Here is a 17,739-nt window from a genome sequence, read left to right as displayed (position 1 = left end):
AGTTTACATATAGTCAGATAAAGTTTGTTCAGGTCCATCGATGTGTCTGCTTGGGGGGGAATATATGCGGCTGTGATTATAATCATGGAGAATTCTATTGGCAGATAATGCGGTCGACATTTGATTGTGAGGAATTCTAATTCAGGTGAACAGAAGCACTTGAGTTCCTGTATGTTGTTATGATCACCACGTCTCGTTAATCATAAGGCATACCCCCCCCCCCCCCGCCCCTATTCTTACCAGAAAGATGTTTGTTTCTGTCGGTGCGATGCATGAAGAAACCAGCTGGCTGTATCAACTCCGATAGCGTGTCTCGAGTGAGCCATGTTTCCGTGAAGCAAAGAACGTTAGAGTCTCTGATGTCTCTCTGGAATGCTACCCATGCTCAGATTTCATCAACCTTGTTGTCAAGAGACTGGACCTTGGTGAGTGGTGCGTGATGTTGCCCGTCTCCCGAGCCTGACCAGAAGACAGCTTCGTCTGCCCCCTTTACGGCGTCGTTGTATTGGATCGCCTGCCGGGATCCGATCCATTGTCCCGGGTAGTGGGCAAAACACAGAAACCGCTTCGGGAAAGTTGTATTCCTGGTCGTAATGATGGTGAGTTGACGTTGCTCTTATATCCAGTAGTTCCTCCCGACTGCATGTAATAAAACTTAAGATTACCTGGGGTACCAATGTAATAAATATCACATCAAAAAAACAAAATACTTCATAGTTTCCTAGGAACGCGAAGCGAGGTGGCCATCTCTGTCGGTGCCGGAAGTTCAGCAAAGTATCTGAGCTGTTGGCTAGATTGCATGTGCCAATACCAGAGTGAGCACACTCGCTATATAAAGCAACATTTTTGAGTGAGTAAACCATCAGTAGAGTTGAAAATTCGATAGAAACCCATTTAACTATTCATTTTTATTTGGTACATGGTAATTATACCTCAAAGGGTATTTCAATATGCATTCCGTCATCACTCGCAGCCTTTTATGATAATCTGTCACCAATTGGATGGAAACCTAGCTAGTGAGATATGAATTTCAATCACCACCAAATCTCCTCTCATGACAGGTTAATTGAGTGTCTCTTTAGCAGAGTCTATACTGGGGCTATCATTCGCATACTAATATGGGCAAGCCTCTTCTCTCTGCTCACTTAAAATGTGATCCTCTGCCTTAATGCTGGCTTTAGTTGTAGTAATAACAAGGTCTGATCACTGTCACCTCCAGGACTGTATTTTCCTCATGGGCAAAATATTTTAAAGGCCCCCTTTTTGGCAGTGGAGAGAAAACGTTCCTGCAATTCCACCTATTTTGCCAAGCGGTGTAAAGAACATAATGCAGTTTTAAACCACATTTTCTGAAATTCTACACATTTTGCATTGGGGGTAACTGTGTGACTGTCAGTGAATGATGTAAGAAGAGGAAAACTGCTGATGCACTACCAAATTAAACATTTTCCACCTTTGTATTCTACCATTCTAAAGACACGGACCCACCGGTAGATTTGTCAAGCGTTTATACTTAGCACCTCTGAACAGAGTGCCGGTTATAATTTGCAAACCGATTCTAAATGTTAAAAAATTACGGCTGTCAGTCTCCCACCAGCAGATTCAACAAGTGAACGAACAGCGAACAAATTGCAGACCATCAATTGGTGCAATGTTTTTTCTCCTTAGCTCTCAACAGTAAGTTGAGACCGCGACTCAGTTCCCGATGACCAGACAGATGTATCTCTGGACAAGTGGTCTTTTGACTTTACCTGAGGCTAGTCTGGGCAGCTTGCTCTGGGTATCACACACACTGGCACAGGTCACAAGGGGCTCAGACAGGGATTGGACAGGCTGAAGGAAGGCCAAAGTTGGATAAGGCACTGATTGGACAAGGGTCACAGTGGTGTCGGATAACGAGGAGTTGTCCAGGCCTGGTTGGCTGCAGAGATGGTCTTTTGAGCCAGACGGTACTCTCCACCGGGGTAATGGGGAGGGTGACACCTCCTCACTAGAGGAACTGGGAGCACTGGGAGGACTGAGGGAGTTTTGTGCCGATGTGGACTTGGGAAGGAGGTGGAGGATGGAGGAGAAGAGGGTCGAGGAATCGAGGAGGGGGAATGTTCCAATGCCGCTGTCCAACGTTCGTATCTTGCAGCCGGAGCCTGAGGTACAAGGAAAAAACATGATGGGGCTTGGAGATGCAGCAGTTACACACAACAAATGGAACAATCTAAACAGAATGACATGTTTTCATATAATTGGTTAAGTAGGTATCATCCAATCACACCTTAAAAACCATTGTCTTGTGTAATTTGTGCCCTCTGAATAATGATAACTACCTCATGTTATGACTAGTATAACATCAAAATCTATGAATTAATGGGTTTCTAATAGCATTGGTAATATGTCTCCACAACATGAAATGCAACATTATCCTCAACATGATCAATTTTAATGAATTATTTTCTCTCCAGCCTGGTTTGATTGTCTGTTTTCTCCTTGTCCCCTGTCCTATCTCGGCCACATTATGTTCTGCATGAGGGAGTATTTACCAGCTGCGACTGGCTGTCACCCAGGCCGCCTTGTGGTAATATCAGTGCATTAATGCAACAGATGGTCTGTTTTTTTCGTTCTACGACACTCGGCAAAGGTCCTCTCTAAGAGCCAAGCCAGATGGATGGTAGTTACGTACCATCCAATAACATTTAACTGTGATGCTGGCTAATGATTCCTCACTAATTAGTGCATGATACCATGGTTGTCACCAGAGAGAATGGGCTTCACCCAAACAGAGAGGAATCATGGTGGATAAAGATTAGGGAAAATGTGGCACTTCTGAGACCAATTGAGATTGTGATTTAGTGGCAGTGTGTCAAATCAAGTGCATTTATGATATTGTACAGTTGGTGACAAAGCGATTGCTAATGCCATCAAGCAATATTGAATACGTATCTATTTAAACTCTAATACAACTGTACACTTCATGTAGTATGCTGGGCAACACAATGTTTGAATATTTATTTAATGTATGCAATAGTTAAAGTACAGTAATGACAACTCTGTCATTTTGCATTCTCACACTGCATTCTTTCACATGCACCTCCTGGCACAGACAAACACAGCTCAGAACAACATACAGTATATTAAAATCAAACCATCAAGGACCCTGTCTCCTTGTCATGCTGGCATGATTTTCTACCTATTAGCCAGTAGACTTCTTTAGCAACAGAAAATAAAATACTGGTTCCTCTTCAGCAATCCAGAAAAACAGATGGGCTGCTAACTGACAACTTCACTGATAATTGGGTGTCTTCATTCAGTATGTGTTTTAATTATACAGTCAGAGACAACAATTCAGGGGGTCAGTTTCAAATTGTGACAAACCTGTGACAAACAGCTCTCAAAATAAATAACAACAATGATTGAAGTAGCTCTTACTTTCCTGTAACACAAACAGGATTAACTAATAAAGGCAAGAGCACGATACAGATCGCAGATGTTATTGATGAGTGTTTTTGAAGGAAAAACTTAACAAGGCCCCCTGTGACACTTCCTTGCATGGGAAGGCAGCATCAGAGAGGTTGACCATTGATTTCCCTCAAAAAGCCCTTGGCACTACCTAAGGATCCTGTCCTTGTCTGATCTCCTTTCAATTTGCCTGAAAGAATGAAAAGACACTGAACAAGGACTGACAAGCTAACACCTACAAATTTCAGTGGCTACAAATAACTGAAGATGCACAAATGGAACAGTATGAACATCGAAACTCTTTTAAGGTCAACTGTATAATCAATATCATAAAGTCACACAGAAGTTCTTCGGGTGTCCTCATGTGTAAATATTAATGAGAAGGAATTTTGTAGTATTCATGGCATGATGTTTACAGTTCATCCACATTCAATGAGTTCAATAAGTTCAATGCACAGCAGCATAGTTCAAAGTATTAGTCTTAACACCTGCTAAACTGTGTACATGGCCAATAAACTTTATTTGATTTATCAACTTTGCATAAATGTGGCTTCGTGGTTGAACACAAAAAAAATCAACACAATCAACACAGTTTTTTTGTCAAATTTAAACGCAGGTTTAAACACAGGTTTCAAGGTTTGCTAGGGGTTGATAAGGTGCTTGGCCAGAAAAGTTAGAAAATCACTTTGGTAAAGACCAAAGATCTTTATAAGACCATTTATTAATTCAGAGGAGACAAGATAAATGAGACACATTGGCTTAGTTGGCGGAGTATAGAAATGTCACTGGTGATTAAACCACATAGCAATATGAATTATATTTTTCGCACTACAGGGTAAAGGACAGATCAACATTTACTGGAAGAGGGGTGGTCCAAAATAGGGGTGGGTTGTCAAACTTTTTATGCTTTGGGGGGGGGGGTTGTGTGGGTTTTTGGGGGGCACAGGGGGGGATAGTGCGTTTTTGTCCCTGGTTTACATTAGCTCTTCTGATCATATTATCCCTATTAACAATTGCTTGACTTACTTTTGATATCACCCTAACAAAGTTTAGAGACATTTGTGAAGGTTTGGTATGGTGTGGCTATTATTAAGCTTTAGCTACTGCAGGCCTATGATATGAAGGCAGTGCGCCCCGGCACTCCAACTGACTCTGACAGTTTAATTTAAGGTCAAGAAGACTGTTTAAGGTCCACCAGAGTTACCCTTATAATATAACAATATAATGCCTATCTTTATACAAAATATTCCGATCGAAAAAGAATGAAACACCCTCCTTCTGTACATTTATGTCTGTATAGGAGACGCAGAAGCCATCTGACATAAAGAAATGCATGCCGGAGTCGTAGCATGTCACCGGCATATCTCTACCGATCTGCAGTTAGGCCTAACTATCTCTTCCTTTTCATAAGCTATGTACAAGTATTCAGACCCCTTGCATTTTTCCATACTTTGTTACATTACAGCCTTATACTAAAATGTATTTAAAAAATAAATAATTTCTCATCAATCTACACACAATACCCCATAATGACAAGGCAAAATAAATAAAAATGAAATGTCATATTTATATAAGCATTCAGACCCTTTGCTCAGTACTTTGTTGAAGCACTTTTGGCAGCGATTACAGCCTCAAGTCTTCTTGGGTATGATGCTACAAGCTTGGCACACCTGCATTTGCGGAGTTTCTCCTATTATTTTGTGCAGATCCTCTCAAGCTCAGTCAGGTTAGATGGGGAGCGTCGCAGCACAGCTATTTTCAGGTGTCTCCAGAGATGTTCGATCGGGTTCAAGTCTGGGCTCTGGCTGGGAAACTTAAAGATATTCAGAGACTTGACACGAAGCCACTCTTGCGCTGTCTTGGCTGTGTGCTTAGGGTCGTTGTCCTGTTGGAAGTTGAACCTTCACCCCAGTCTCAGGTCCTGAGCGCTCTGGAGCAGGTTTTCATCAAGGATCTCTCTGTACTTTGTTCCGTTCATCTTTCTCTCGATCCTGACTAATCTCCCAGTCCCTGCTGCTGAAAAACATCCCCACAGCATGATGCTACCACCATCATGCTTCACCATAGGGATGGTGCCAGGTTTCCTCCTTTGGCATTCAGGCCAAAGAGTTCAATCTTGGTTTCATCAGACCAGTAAATCTTGTTCATCATGGTCTGAGAGTCCTTTAAGTGCCTTTTGACAAACTCCAAGCGGGCTGTCATGTACCTTTAACTGAGGAGTTGCTTCCATCAGGCCACTCTACCATGATGGCCTGATTGGTGTAGTGCTGCAGACATGGCTGTCCTTCTGGAAGATTCTCCCATCTCCATGGAGGAACTCTGGAGCTCTGTTAGGTTCTTGGTTACCTCCCTGACCAAGGCCCTTCTCCCCCGATTGCTCAGTTTGGCCAGCTGGCCAGCTCTAGGAAGAGTTTTAGTGGTTCCAAACATCTTCCATTTAAGAATGATGATGGCCACTGTGTTCTTGTGGACCTTCAATGCTGCATACATTTTTTGGTACCATTCCCCAAATCTGTGCCTCGACACAATCCTGTCTCAGAGCACTACGGACCATTCCTTCGACCTCATGGCTTGGTTTTTGCAATGACATGCAGTGTCAAGTGTGGGACCTGTTATAGACAGGTGTGTACCTTTCCAAATCATGTCCAGTCAATTTAATTTACCACAGGTGGACTCTAATAAAGTTGTAGAAACATCTCAAGGACGATCAATTGAAACAGGATGCTTCTGAGCTCAATTTAGAGTAAAAAACAACAACTTGTTTTTGCTTTGTCATTATGGGGTATTGTGTGTAGATTGACAAGATATTATTGCTTTTTAAAACCATTTTAGAATAAGGCCGTAACGTAACAAAATGTGGGAAAATTCAATGGGTCTGAATTCTTTCCCGAATGCACTGTATGTATGTGTATATATAGATATATAGTATATATTTTTTTGGCCATGTCGTGTATGTACAGTTGAAGTCGGAAGTTTACATACACTTTGGTTGGAGTCATTAAAACTAGTTTTTCAACCACCACAAATTTCTTGTTAACAATATAGTTTTGGAAAGTCGGTTAGGACATCTACTTTGTGCATGACACAAGTAATTTTTCCAACAATTGTTTACAGACAGATTATATCACTTATAATTCACTGTATCACAATTCCAGTGGGTCAGAAGATTACATACACTAAGTTGGCGGTGCTTTTAAACAGCTTGGAAAATTCCAGAAAATAATGTCATGGCTTTAGAAGCTTCTGATAGGCTAATTGACATCATTTGAGTCAATTGGAGGTGTACCTGTGGATGTATTTCAAGGCCTACCTTCAAACTAAGTGCCTCTTTGCTTGACATCATGGGAAAATCAAAAGAAATCAGCCAAGACCCCAGAAAAATAATTGTAGAGCTCCACAAGTCTGGTTCATCCTTGGGAGCAATTTCCAAATGCCTGAAGGTACCACATTCATCTGTACCAACATTAGTACGCATGTATAAACACGATGGGACCACACAGTCGTCATACCGCTCAGGAAGGAGACGTGTCCTGTCTCCTGCTACACATCGAAACACAGAGCTGTGCCAAGCAGGAGCAGTATACTCCGGGGTGGGCCGGTGTAGCCGGTGCAAATGGTCATCAGGTCTTCCTGTATCACATGGAACCTATTAAAGTAGCGAAGGAGAAAAGGTTTACTGTTGCTCTTGGTTACCATAGTAGCAACCTGCTCACTCCATTGTAAGTCCTTCTCTACAATTACCACTAAAATCTTCATACTATCACATACTTTGAGATGCTGGCCCTCGATCCGGAGAGTGGACGGGACAGGTGGATTTCTTGTGAATGTCACTTTGCATTTGACAGTTTGCATTTGACACCTATTGTCGAAATCCTGGGCTGCACTTTCAATGACCGCAAGGAAGATGAGAGGGCCAAGAAGAGTTCCTCGAGCCACGCCATCAGCTCCTGCCAGCCTGAGAGGCTGTCTTGGTAGCGTGTCAGTTTTTGTGCGGCCGGTCACAAAACTGCAGAGCTATGCTGTGAGGGCAGGTCTGCCACCCAGTTAGATTAGGTGTTCAATGGTTATGGTATAGTCAATTTTGTCAAAGGCCTTGGAGAAGTCAATGGTGATGAGGTTGGTTATGGTGGATGGGATGTCTGATTGCTTGTAAAAACAGTCCAGGAGGCTAACACGTGTGTGGGTTTTCTTTTATAAGATGAGAAATATGGTTTGACTAAAATGTCTGTTTTGCATGACAGATGGCTTCCTGGACTTTGTTCCTGTAGAATCTGGAAAGAGTTTAATTCTTTCCCACGCCATATTCATTTTGACGAGGAGTGATCATGTTCTTGATATCAGCTGTCATCCAGTGTCTGTCAGTAGGGTGCCAATATTATTATAATAATACTAATATTCAAACCATAATGTAAACAATGCTGATTTCAAAGCTTATTGTCACCAAAAACTGTATTAATTCACTTAATCGTCTCTCCCTCCCATCCAAAGATACTTCCCCCTTTTGTCTGTGTCACATCTTCTCCCCAGACCCTCACCGAACTCAACTCAACTGTGTGGGCATGTGCCTGGTCATGAATGACGTCATAACTGGGTTAAAGAGACGCACACTTTTATAAAATAAGAGATTGCTACTTCTATGCAAATGTTCTTGATCCGTAGAATAAAATAATTCCCAAATGGAAGGGAAACCGAATGTCATCTGTTGCCCCAGGAAAACAGCGAATGCATTCACAGATTCCTATTGAATATGCATTCACCTGTATTGTGAATAGACTTAGGCTATATCTTGATTTACCCAGTTTATGAATAGAGATTTACCATTCAAATACATAAATAATAAAAAATAATATATGCCATTTAGCAGACGCTTTTATCCAAAGCGACTTACAGTCATGTGTGCATACATTCTACGTATGGGTGGTCCCGGGGATCGAACCCACTACCCTGGCGTTACAAGCGCCATGCTCTACCAACTGAGCTACAGTAGGACCATCATTACCATTATGTTGATATGTAGTTAGATTGGTAAAAACAGTCAAATGAATTGCATGATTGTATAATTGATTCATTAATGCATACACGGCTGTCTCTGAAATAGTTTACATCAAATATGAAATGTAACGTTTGAATAAAAAAAACGCCCAACAATTTAGTTTATCTGTCTGGATCAACCCACTGGGGATAGATGTCAATTGGTTCAATGTAATTTCATTGAAATGACGTGGAAACAATGTTGATTCAACCAGTGTGTGCCAAAGCGGGAAGTGTCATTCTGTGACTTAGCTAATATGCATTTTGTGCCGTGGCATATAGTATGAGGTCATTTTGATATAGAGTATCGTGAGTACTAAACGTTTGGTTATAGAAGTCAAAGTTCCATGTGGTAAATTAGTTAATAGAAAAAGAAGAAGGAGAGTTCCAAACCTCTCTGCCAATAAATGCACATTTTCAGTTTTCGGGAAGGGCCCCACCCAAACAACTGCCAGAAAATCAAAGCACAATTCTTGCTTGAGAAATTGCTCTTTGTTAAGAAGCTATTTTTGTTTCTTTTTTTATCATTTGAATTTAAAACAATCACTGTAAGGTACTCAATTGTTAGCCAGAAAGGATTTGATAATGAGATTTTTAAAAACAGCTGCGTTGGACCTTTTCTCTACACCCCATGGCAACGTGTAGAATTACAGAAAATTAACTAATACTTACATTTTCTCTCCACCATCAAGAGGGGGCCACTGAAATGTTTTGCCTGCGAGGTGGGGGGACCTCCTAACCAAATCTCGATTAGGGCCCCCAAAAGGTGGCTTGTTTTTATGAGCATGGGTCCCAGGAAAACACTGAATTTCTCATTTGCGTCCCAGGCTGGTTTAAGGACCCCAGCCCTATGTGAAGGCTTCATTAGGGGTGAGACCAATGCTTGAAGGTTAACCATCTGCTCATTTTTTATTCACTGGAAATGGTGTTACTTATTCATGTCTATTGAACTTATTTCAAGGTTTTCAAATGGTTGAGGGAGGTCACATGACAGGTGAATGTAACAGGGCTGCAGGATAGACCATCAAATTGTTCACACAGGCCCTTTAAAAAAGATTTTGAAAGGGAAAATCACCCAACCAATCCTCCACTCCAAACAATTGTTACTTTACACTTATTATTACACTGAACAAAAAAATATAAACGCAAAACGCAATTGGTCCCATGTTTCAGGAGCTGAAATAAAATATCCCCAAAATTGTCACATTTTCTCTCAAATTTTGGCCTCACATTTGCTTACATCCTGTCAGTGAGCATTTCTCCTTTGCCAAGATATTCCATCCACCTGACAGGTGTGGCATATCAAGAAGCTGATTAAACAGCATGATCATTACACAGGTGCACCTTGTGATGGGGACAATCAAAAGCCACTTCAAAATGTGCAGTTTTGTCACACAACACAATGCCACAGATGTCTTAAGTTTTGAGTGAGTGTGCAATTGGCATGCTGATTGTAGGAATGTCTACCAGAGAATTTAGTGTTAATTCCTCTAAAATAAACCTTGTTTTAGAGAATTTGGCAGTATGTTCAACTGGCCTCACAACTGCAGACTACGTGTAACCACACAAGCCCAGGACCTTCACATCCGGCTTCTTCACCTGTTGGATCGCCTGAGACCAGACACCCGGAAAACTGATAAAACTGTGGGTTTGCACAACAGAATAATGTCTTCACAAACTGCCAGAAACCGTCTCAGGGAAGCTCACCTGCGTACTCATTGTCCTCACCAGGGTCTTGACCTGACTGCAGTTCGGTGTCGTAACCAACTTCAGCAGGCAAATGCTCACCTTCGATGGCCACTGGCACACTGGAGAAGTGTGCCCTTCACGGATGAATCCCTGCATATGGCAGATGGCAGACCGCGTGTATGGCGTTGTGTGGGCGAGTGGGTTGCTGATGTCAAAATTGTGAACAGAGGGCCCCATGGTGGAAGTGGTGTTATGGTATGGGCAGGCATAAGCTATGGACAACGAACACAATTGCATTCAATTTTAGTTTGAATGCACAGAGATTTTATTTATTTTATTTCACCTTTATTTAACTAGGCAAGTCAGTTAAGAACAAATTCTTATTTTCAATGACGGCCTAGGAACAGTGGGTTAACTGCCTGTTCAGGGGTAGAGTGATAGATTTGTACCTTGTCAGCTCCGGGGTTTGAACTTGCAACCTTCCGGTTACTAGTCCAACCACTAGGCTACCGTGATGAGATCCTGAGGCCCATTGTAGTGCCATTCATCCACCACCATCACCCCATGTTTCAGCATGATAATAAGCAACCTGAGCAACTCTATGTGAAGGAGAGGTGTCGTGCTGCAAGAGGCAAATGGTGGTCACACCAGATACTGACTGGCTTTCTGATCCACATCCCTACTTTTTTTGTAAGATATCTGTGACCAACAGATGCATATCTGTATTCCCAGTCATGTGAAATCAATAGATTAGGGCCGAATGAATTTCATTAAATTGACGGATTTCCTTATGAACTGTAACTCAGTAGAATCTTTGAAATTGTTGCATGTTGCATTTATTTTTTTGTTCAGTAAATTATAAGGATTGTTTTCCTTTGTTTGACTAAATGCATTTTTGACATGCTAATTTTACAGATGGCTTTGGCAGACCTATTTAACCAGTAAATGATTAAAATATCCAAATGTTTAACCATAGGTCAGCATATTGTCCTTAAATGTTCAAATTGCTCAAATATACTGAGTGACTTTTAGACCTTCTCTCACTTGGAAGTTACTGCTTAGACTCACTCAGAGTTGAAACACTTAATTTTAGCATGCTTGGCTATCACTTTGATCCTATCTAAATAATCCTTAATGAGAGAAAGACCGAACACGCTGTGCTTCAGTATTTATCTGTGAAGTTAAATGCATAAAAGGAAACGTTAACTCTGAGTGAGGGGGTGTCATGTACAGTGAAAATTGTTTTTGCTCTCAACCTTGCTCTTTCAACTGTGATTCCATCCCTTTCACTTCAGTTCATAGGTTAAAATGACATGACCGAAAAGAGGTCAGGGGGCTAGGAAGGAAATCTGCTAGCATTACCAGTGCTTGAGCAATTCAAATGGTTGAACAATTTTAATGTATTCAGGACCAGGTTTGAAGCATAGAATTTGTAATTAGAATACTCATTTCATAGGATCTCTATCGTTTGAAGATCACTGCATAGGGGTCAAAGCAGAGGGTAAAATGGCCCTTGACTGATGGAGAGTGCACTTGTGTAGATCTGGATAGGATTTTAGAGTGGAGTTACTACCATAAAACACCTACCCAATTCTTACAAATCTACATGAAGTTGCTATGGGTAGGAGCAAGGGGTTCATTTTCGACGTGGCCCATCTATCAAGTACAATATAAATAGTTTTGTTAATACCCTTACCGATAAAGTGATCTTCACTGGGGCTCTTCAAAGCAACTCTGTTGTCATTATCAGTCCTGAGGTTCATCCTCTGTATCTTTGTCTGTTTGTGGAAGCAAGAAGAAAACATAATTATACATGTACAGGATAGGGGACTAAATTGGGATATGTGTATTGTAAAGCAACAGATGAGTTGTCTGTACTTGTGATTACATGTTTTACATTTAATTCGTGGTGGCAATCTATCATCACGGTTTGAATCTATGATTATAAAGTGGTATGAATATATTCCTTAAAAGGCATAAAGGGTCCCCAATCCTCTATGCTAAGACATGATTTCAGTTCTTTGTAAAGCACAATCTCACAAAAGTTTCTGAACCAGCAAGAAGACCATTTAGCCAGTTGGCAACTTGACAGATTTGACTTATTTTCACCCCTGGTAATGTCATTGAACAGAGTCTGTCTTAAGTTTGGTGGAAAATCACTGATAGGCCTATAACAAACTCAAATTCAATTGCCATTTTAGCTGTCAAGACTATCTGATAATGTATCCATGCAACAGGTAAATCATATGTATCTGAATCAAATCAGGACAATGATGGACTTTCACTGAAAATATTTCAAAGCAATGTTCATTCTAATGATCACTCTATTATCAAGACTGCTTGTGAATGTTTGTACAAATCGAAATAGTCCATAGTATCTACATTGAACAAAAATATAAACACAACATGCAACAATTTCAAAGATTTTACTGAGTTCCAGTCAATTGAAATAAATTGATTTAGGCCATAATCTATTTTGCCTCATGTAGTGCGACACATCTCCTTCACATAGAGTTGATCAGGCTGTTGATTTTGGCCTATGGAATGTTGTTCTTCAATTGCTGTATATTGTCAGTAACTGGACCACTTTTTCGTACACGTTGATCCAGAGCATCCCAAACATGCTTAACGGGTGACATGTCTGGTGAGAATGCAGGCCATGGAAGAACTGGGACATTTTCAGCTTGAGGAATTGTGTACAGATCCTTTTATTTGAACCTTTATTTAACCAGGCAAGTCCGTTAAGAACAGATTCTTATTTTCAATGACGGCCTAGGAACAGTGGGTAAACTGCGTGTTCAGGGGCAGAACGACAAATTTGTACCTTGTCAGCTCGGGGATTTAACCTTGCGGTTACTAGTCCAACGCTCTAACCACTAGGCTACCCTGCCGCCCCACTAGGCTATCCTTGCGACATGGGGCCGTGCATTATCATGCTGAAACGTAATATGCCACACGTCTCAGGTGGATGGATTATCTTGGCAAAGGAGAAATGCTCACTAACAGGAATGCAAACAAATGTGTGCACAAAAGGTGAGAGAAATAATATTTTTGTGGGTATGGAACATTTCAGGGATCTTTTATTTCAGCTGATGAAACATGGGATCAACACTTTGCATTGATGTGTTTCTATTTCTTCTTAAGTGTAGATGAAATATCTCCAGTGTCTCATCCATGTTAGTGATCATGTGTGGATGTGTTGGAGTGATCCATACCACAGGAGATCAAATCAAATGTTATTTGTCACATGCTTACATACAAGCACTTAACCAACAATGCAGTTTTAAGAAAAATAAGATTTAAGAAAAATATTTACTAAATAATTAAATAACAATAAGGATATACAATATACAGGGGGTGCCGGTACCGAGTCAATGTGTGGGTGTACAGGTTAGTCGAGGTTATTGAGGTAATATGTACATGTAGGTAGGGGTAAAGTGACTATGCATATATAATAAACAGCAAGTAGCAGCAGTGTAAAAAAAGGGGGTGATGGGTCAATGCAAATAGTCAGGACAGCCATATGATTAGCTAATCAGCAGTCTTATGGCTTGGGGGTAGAAGCTGTTAAGAATAATTTTGGACGTAGACTTGGCGCTCCGGTACTGTTTGCAGTGCGGTATCAGAGAGAACAGTGTATGACTAGGGTGGCTGGAGTCTTTGGCAATTTTTATGGACTTTATCTGACAAAGCATGGTATAGGTCTTGGATGGCAGGAAGCTTGGCCCCAGTGATGTACTGGGCAGTACACTTAAGGTCAGAGGCCGAGCAGTTGCCATACCAGGCGGTGATGCAACCAGTCAGGATGCTCTCGATGGTGCAGCTGTAGAACCTTTTGAGGATCTGAGGACCCATGCGAAATATTTTCAGTCTCCTGAGGGGGAATAGGCGTTTTCGTGTTGGTGTGTTTGCACCATGTTAGTTTGTTGGTGATGTGGACACCAAGGAACTTGAAGCTCTCTACCTGCTCCACTATAGCCCCGCCAGAATGGGGGAGTGCTCGGCCCTCCTTTTCCTGTAGTCCACAATCATCTCCTTTGTCTTGATCACGTTGAGGGAGAAGTTGTTGTCTTGGCACCAGACTGTCAGGTCTCTGACCTCCTCCCTATAGGATGTCTCATCCTTGTCGGTGTTGTTGGCAAACTTAATGATGGTGTTGGAGTCATGCTTGGCCATGCACTCATGGTTGAACAGGGAGTAGAGGAGGGGACTAAGCACACACCCCGAAGGGACCGACATGTTGAGGATCAGCATAGAAGTAATTTAGCTCGTCTGGTAAGCTTGTGTCAGTTGGCAGCTCACGGCTGGGCTTCCCTTTGTAGTCCATAATAGTTTGCGAGCCCTGCCACATCTGACGAGCGTCGAAGTCTTTGTAGTGGGATTCAAGCGTAGTCCTGTACTGACACTTTGCCTGTTTGATGGTTCACCTGAGGGCAAAGCAGAATTTCTTATAAGCGTCCAGGTTAGAGTCCTGCTATTTGAAAGCGGCAGCTCTACCCTTTAGCTCAGTGCGGATGTTGCCTGTAATCCATGGCTTCTGGTTGAGGTATGTACGTACGGTCACTGTGGGGACAATGTCATAGACTCCTCAATGCCATCGGATGAGCCCTGGAACATATTCCAATCTGTTCAAGCAAATCAGTCCTGTAGCTTAGCATCTGTTTCATCTGACCGCGTCTGTATTGAATGAGTCACTGGTACTTCTTGCTTTCGTTTTTGCTTGTAAGCAGGAATCAGGAGGATATAATTATGGTCACATTTGCCAAATGAGGGGCGAGGGAGAGCTTTGTGTGTGGAGTAAAGGTGGTCTAGTTGCACATGTAACATGCTGGTAGAAATGAGGTAAAACAGATTTACATTTCCATGCATTAAGGTCCCTGGCCATTAGGAGTGCCGCCTCTGGATGAGCATTTTCTTGTTTACTTATGGGCTTATACAGCTCGTTGAGTGCGATCTTAGTGCCAGCATCAGTTTGTGGTGGTAAATAAACAGCTACGAAAAATATAGGTGAAAACTCTCTTGGTAAATAGTGTGGTCTACAACTTATCATGAGATTCTCTAACTCAGGTGAGCAAAACCTTGAGACTTCCTTAATATTTGATTTTGCACACCAGCTGTTATTGACAAATAGACAGACAGCCACCCCTTGTCTTACAGCTGTTCTATCTTGCCGACACACGGAAAAACCAGCCAACTGTCGTTATCCATGCTGTCGAAACATAAGATATTACAGCTTTTAATGTCCTGTTGGTAAGATCGTCTTGAATGGAGCTCATCCAATTTTTTTCTCCAATTGTTGCACGTTGGCCAATCAGACGGATGGTAGAGGCGGATTACCCACTCGCCGACAAATTCTTACAAGGCACCTGGACTTGCGTCCCCTGTATCACCGTCTTTTCTTCAATGCGAATGACGGAATTTTGGCCTGTCCAGTATCTGGAGTAAATCCTTCGCTTCCGACTCATAAAAAAAAAAAAAAATCTTTGTCCAGTTCGAGGTGAGCAATCGCTGTTCTGATATCCAGAAGCTCTTTTCAGTCATCAGAGACAGTGGCAGAAACATTATGTACAAAATAAGTTACAAACAATGCGAAAAAACACACAAAATTGCACGATTGGTTAGGAGCCCGAAAAAACGGCAGCCGTCTCCTCCGGCGCCATTCTTATTTAATTAGGTAGACAGCTGGCACCTTCATTTGGGAGGACGGGCTCCTGGTAATGGCTGGAGCAGAATAGGTGGAATGGTATCAAACACATCATTCCAGCGATGTCATGTTTTGTCATTGATTATCATGTCTTGTCCCTGTGCTTCCCTTCTATTCGTTTCCCTCTGCTGGTCTTATTAGGTTCTTTCCCTCTTTCTATCCCTCTCTCTCCCCCTCCCTCTCTCCCTCTCTCGCTCTCTCTCTCTATCGTTCCGTTCCTGCTCCCAGCTGTTCCTCATTCTCCTAACTACCTCATTTACTCTTTCACACCTGTCCCCTATTTTGCCCTCTGATTAGAGTCCCTATTTCTCCCTCTGTTTTCCGCTTCTGTCCTTGTCGGATCCTTGTTTGATGTTTGCTGTTCTGTGTCCTTGTTCCGCCCTGTCGTGTTTTTGCCTTCTTCAGATGCTGCGTGTGAGCAGGTGTCTATGTCAGCTACGGCCTGTGCCTTCCCGAAGCGACCTGCAGTCTGTGGTCGCGTCTCCAGTCGTTCCTCTCTACTGACGAGAGGATTTCAGTTTTCCTGTTTTGTATTTACCTAAGATAATATCCAGGATTATCGTTTTTGTTTAAGACTGGAATAAAGACTCTGTTTCTGTTAAGTTGCTTTTGGGTCCTCATTCACCAGCATAACAAGCGATTATTATGAGCCGTCCTCCCCTCAGCGACCTACACTGATCCATACTAAACATATGACGGGTTTGTTCCGGTTATCTATGTTTCTTTGGTGTTTATTTATTTGTAAGTCTTTGTTACAATTTTCTCTCTCTATTCACCTTCTCTCCATTCTTGTCTTTCTTGTCTCTCACCCTAACTCCATATCCATCTGATCTACCACATTTATTCCTGGGTCCTTTATATTCTTCTCATATTTTCCTTTCTTTCTTTCTTTCTTTCTGTCACCCACCCCTTTTCCCTTTGTATTAATCTCACATCTCTGTTTTTCTAATATATGGGAACTTGCTAGGTCAGTTTTGATCATACAGTATGTCTTTCTTAGCTCTACTTCCTTCCTGTACAGATTATAGTATTACACAGAAATACTTCCTTTCAGAAAGTGTGTCTTCTAGTGCTTAGGGAAGAGGTAGTAATACTAGTCTTCCAGAAAAACAGGTAGAAATGGACTGGCACTGTTAAATGTATAATTCACTTATCTGACTTGAGGTCCATACAAATGGGTGTTGACACACATTGTCATAAACATAAATATTGTTTCCTATAATTGGCCTTTCAGAGACATTATGCATGCATACCCCATAATTTAATCATTAGACATGAAGAGTTATGGTCAATACATTTCCCAGTCAATTCAGGAATTGAATTGGACATAGAATTTGAATGGGGAAATGCCCATAAAGTTAGTGCTAATTTCTCAATTCTAATTTCAAATTCTATTTAATCCCCATGTTGACTGAAATCGACATAAAAATCCTTATGTCTTGTATAATTGAATGTACCTTTGTGTCCCCACTGATGTCGGTTTGTCCTTGTATGTTGCTGTTACCTGGGGCTCCCAGGGAGGCCATCGAAAGGCAGACGAGCAATGTATCTTGGGAGTCTCTTTTCCCAACCGAGCTGAAAGAAAACAGGTTTTCACGCTACCACTATAATCTGCCAGTCTTTCATACTGACTCAACATGCCCAGGGTGTTTCCGATAATAAATGATACTGTGAAGCCACTGCCTACCTTGCTGTGCTATATGGGTCTGAAAGACGTCTGAACTGGTCTCTGGACTTAGTGGAGTGATACATGTTTCTGACAGTGCTTGATAGAAATGGCTTAGGCTATCTGGGACAGTAAATCACCTCATGGAAAGATATGAAGAGATCTGTTTGATGGTTCAGTCAAGTTGTGATTGTTCAGT

At 41.7% G+C, this 17,739-nt stretch overlaps 1 protein-coding gene across 4 annotated transcripts in view; it reads right to left on the bottom strand.

Annotated features, from left to right (window-relative positions):
- Positions 1 to 17,739, bottom strand: part of LOC124043763 (nck-associated protein 5-like) — a 135,335-nt gene that overhangs the window by 18,076 nt on the left and 99,520 nt on the right. For 3 of the 4 annotated variants that reach the window (XM_046362697.1, XM_046362699.1, XM_046362696.1), the window contains 2 exons: positions 17,332 to 17,449; positions 11,867 to 11,948 (listed from right to left, as the gene is read on the bottom strand). In XM_046362697.1, coding sequence (XP_046218653.1) covers positions 11,867 to 11,948; positions 17,332 to 17,449 — 200 coding nt within the window. Of the gene's footprint in view, positions 1 to 1,751; positions 2,145 to 11,866; positions 11,949 to 17,331; positions 17,450 to 17,739 lie in introns of all 4 variants that reach the window. The other variant, XM_046362698.1, reaches the window with a different exon arrangement.

The sequence above is a fragment of the Oncorhynchus gorbuscha genome, linkage group LG09, assembly GCF_021184085.1.
Source record: "Oncorhynchus gorbuscha isolate QuinsamMale2020 ecotype Even-year linkage group LG09, OgorEven_v1.0, whole genome shotgun sequence".
Lineage (NCBI taxonomy): Eukaryota > Metazoa > Chordata > Actinopteri > Salmoniformes > Salmonidae > Oncorhynchus > Oncorhynchus gorbuscha.
The sequence above is the reverse complement of the archived record's forward strand: the minus strand, read 5'-3'. Positions and strand labels throughout refer to the sequence as shown.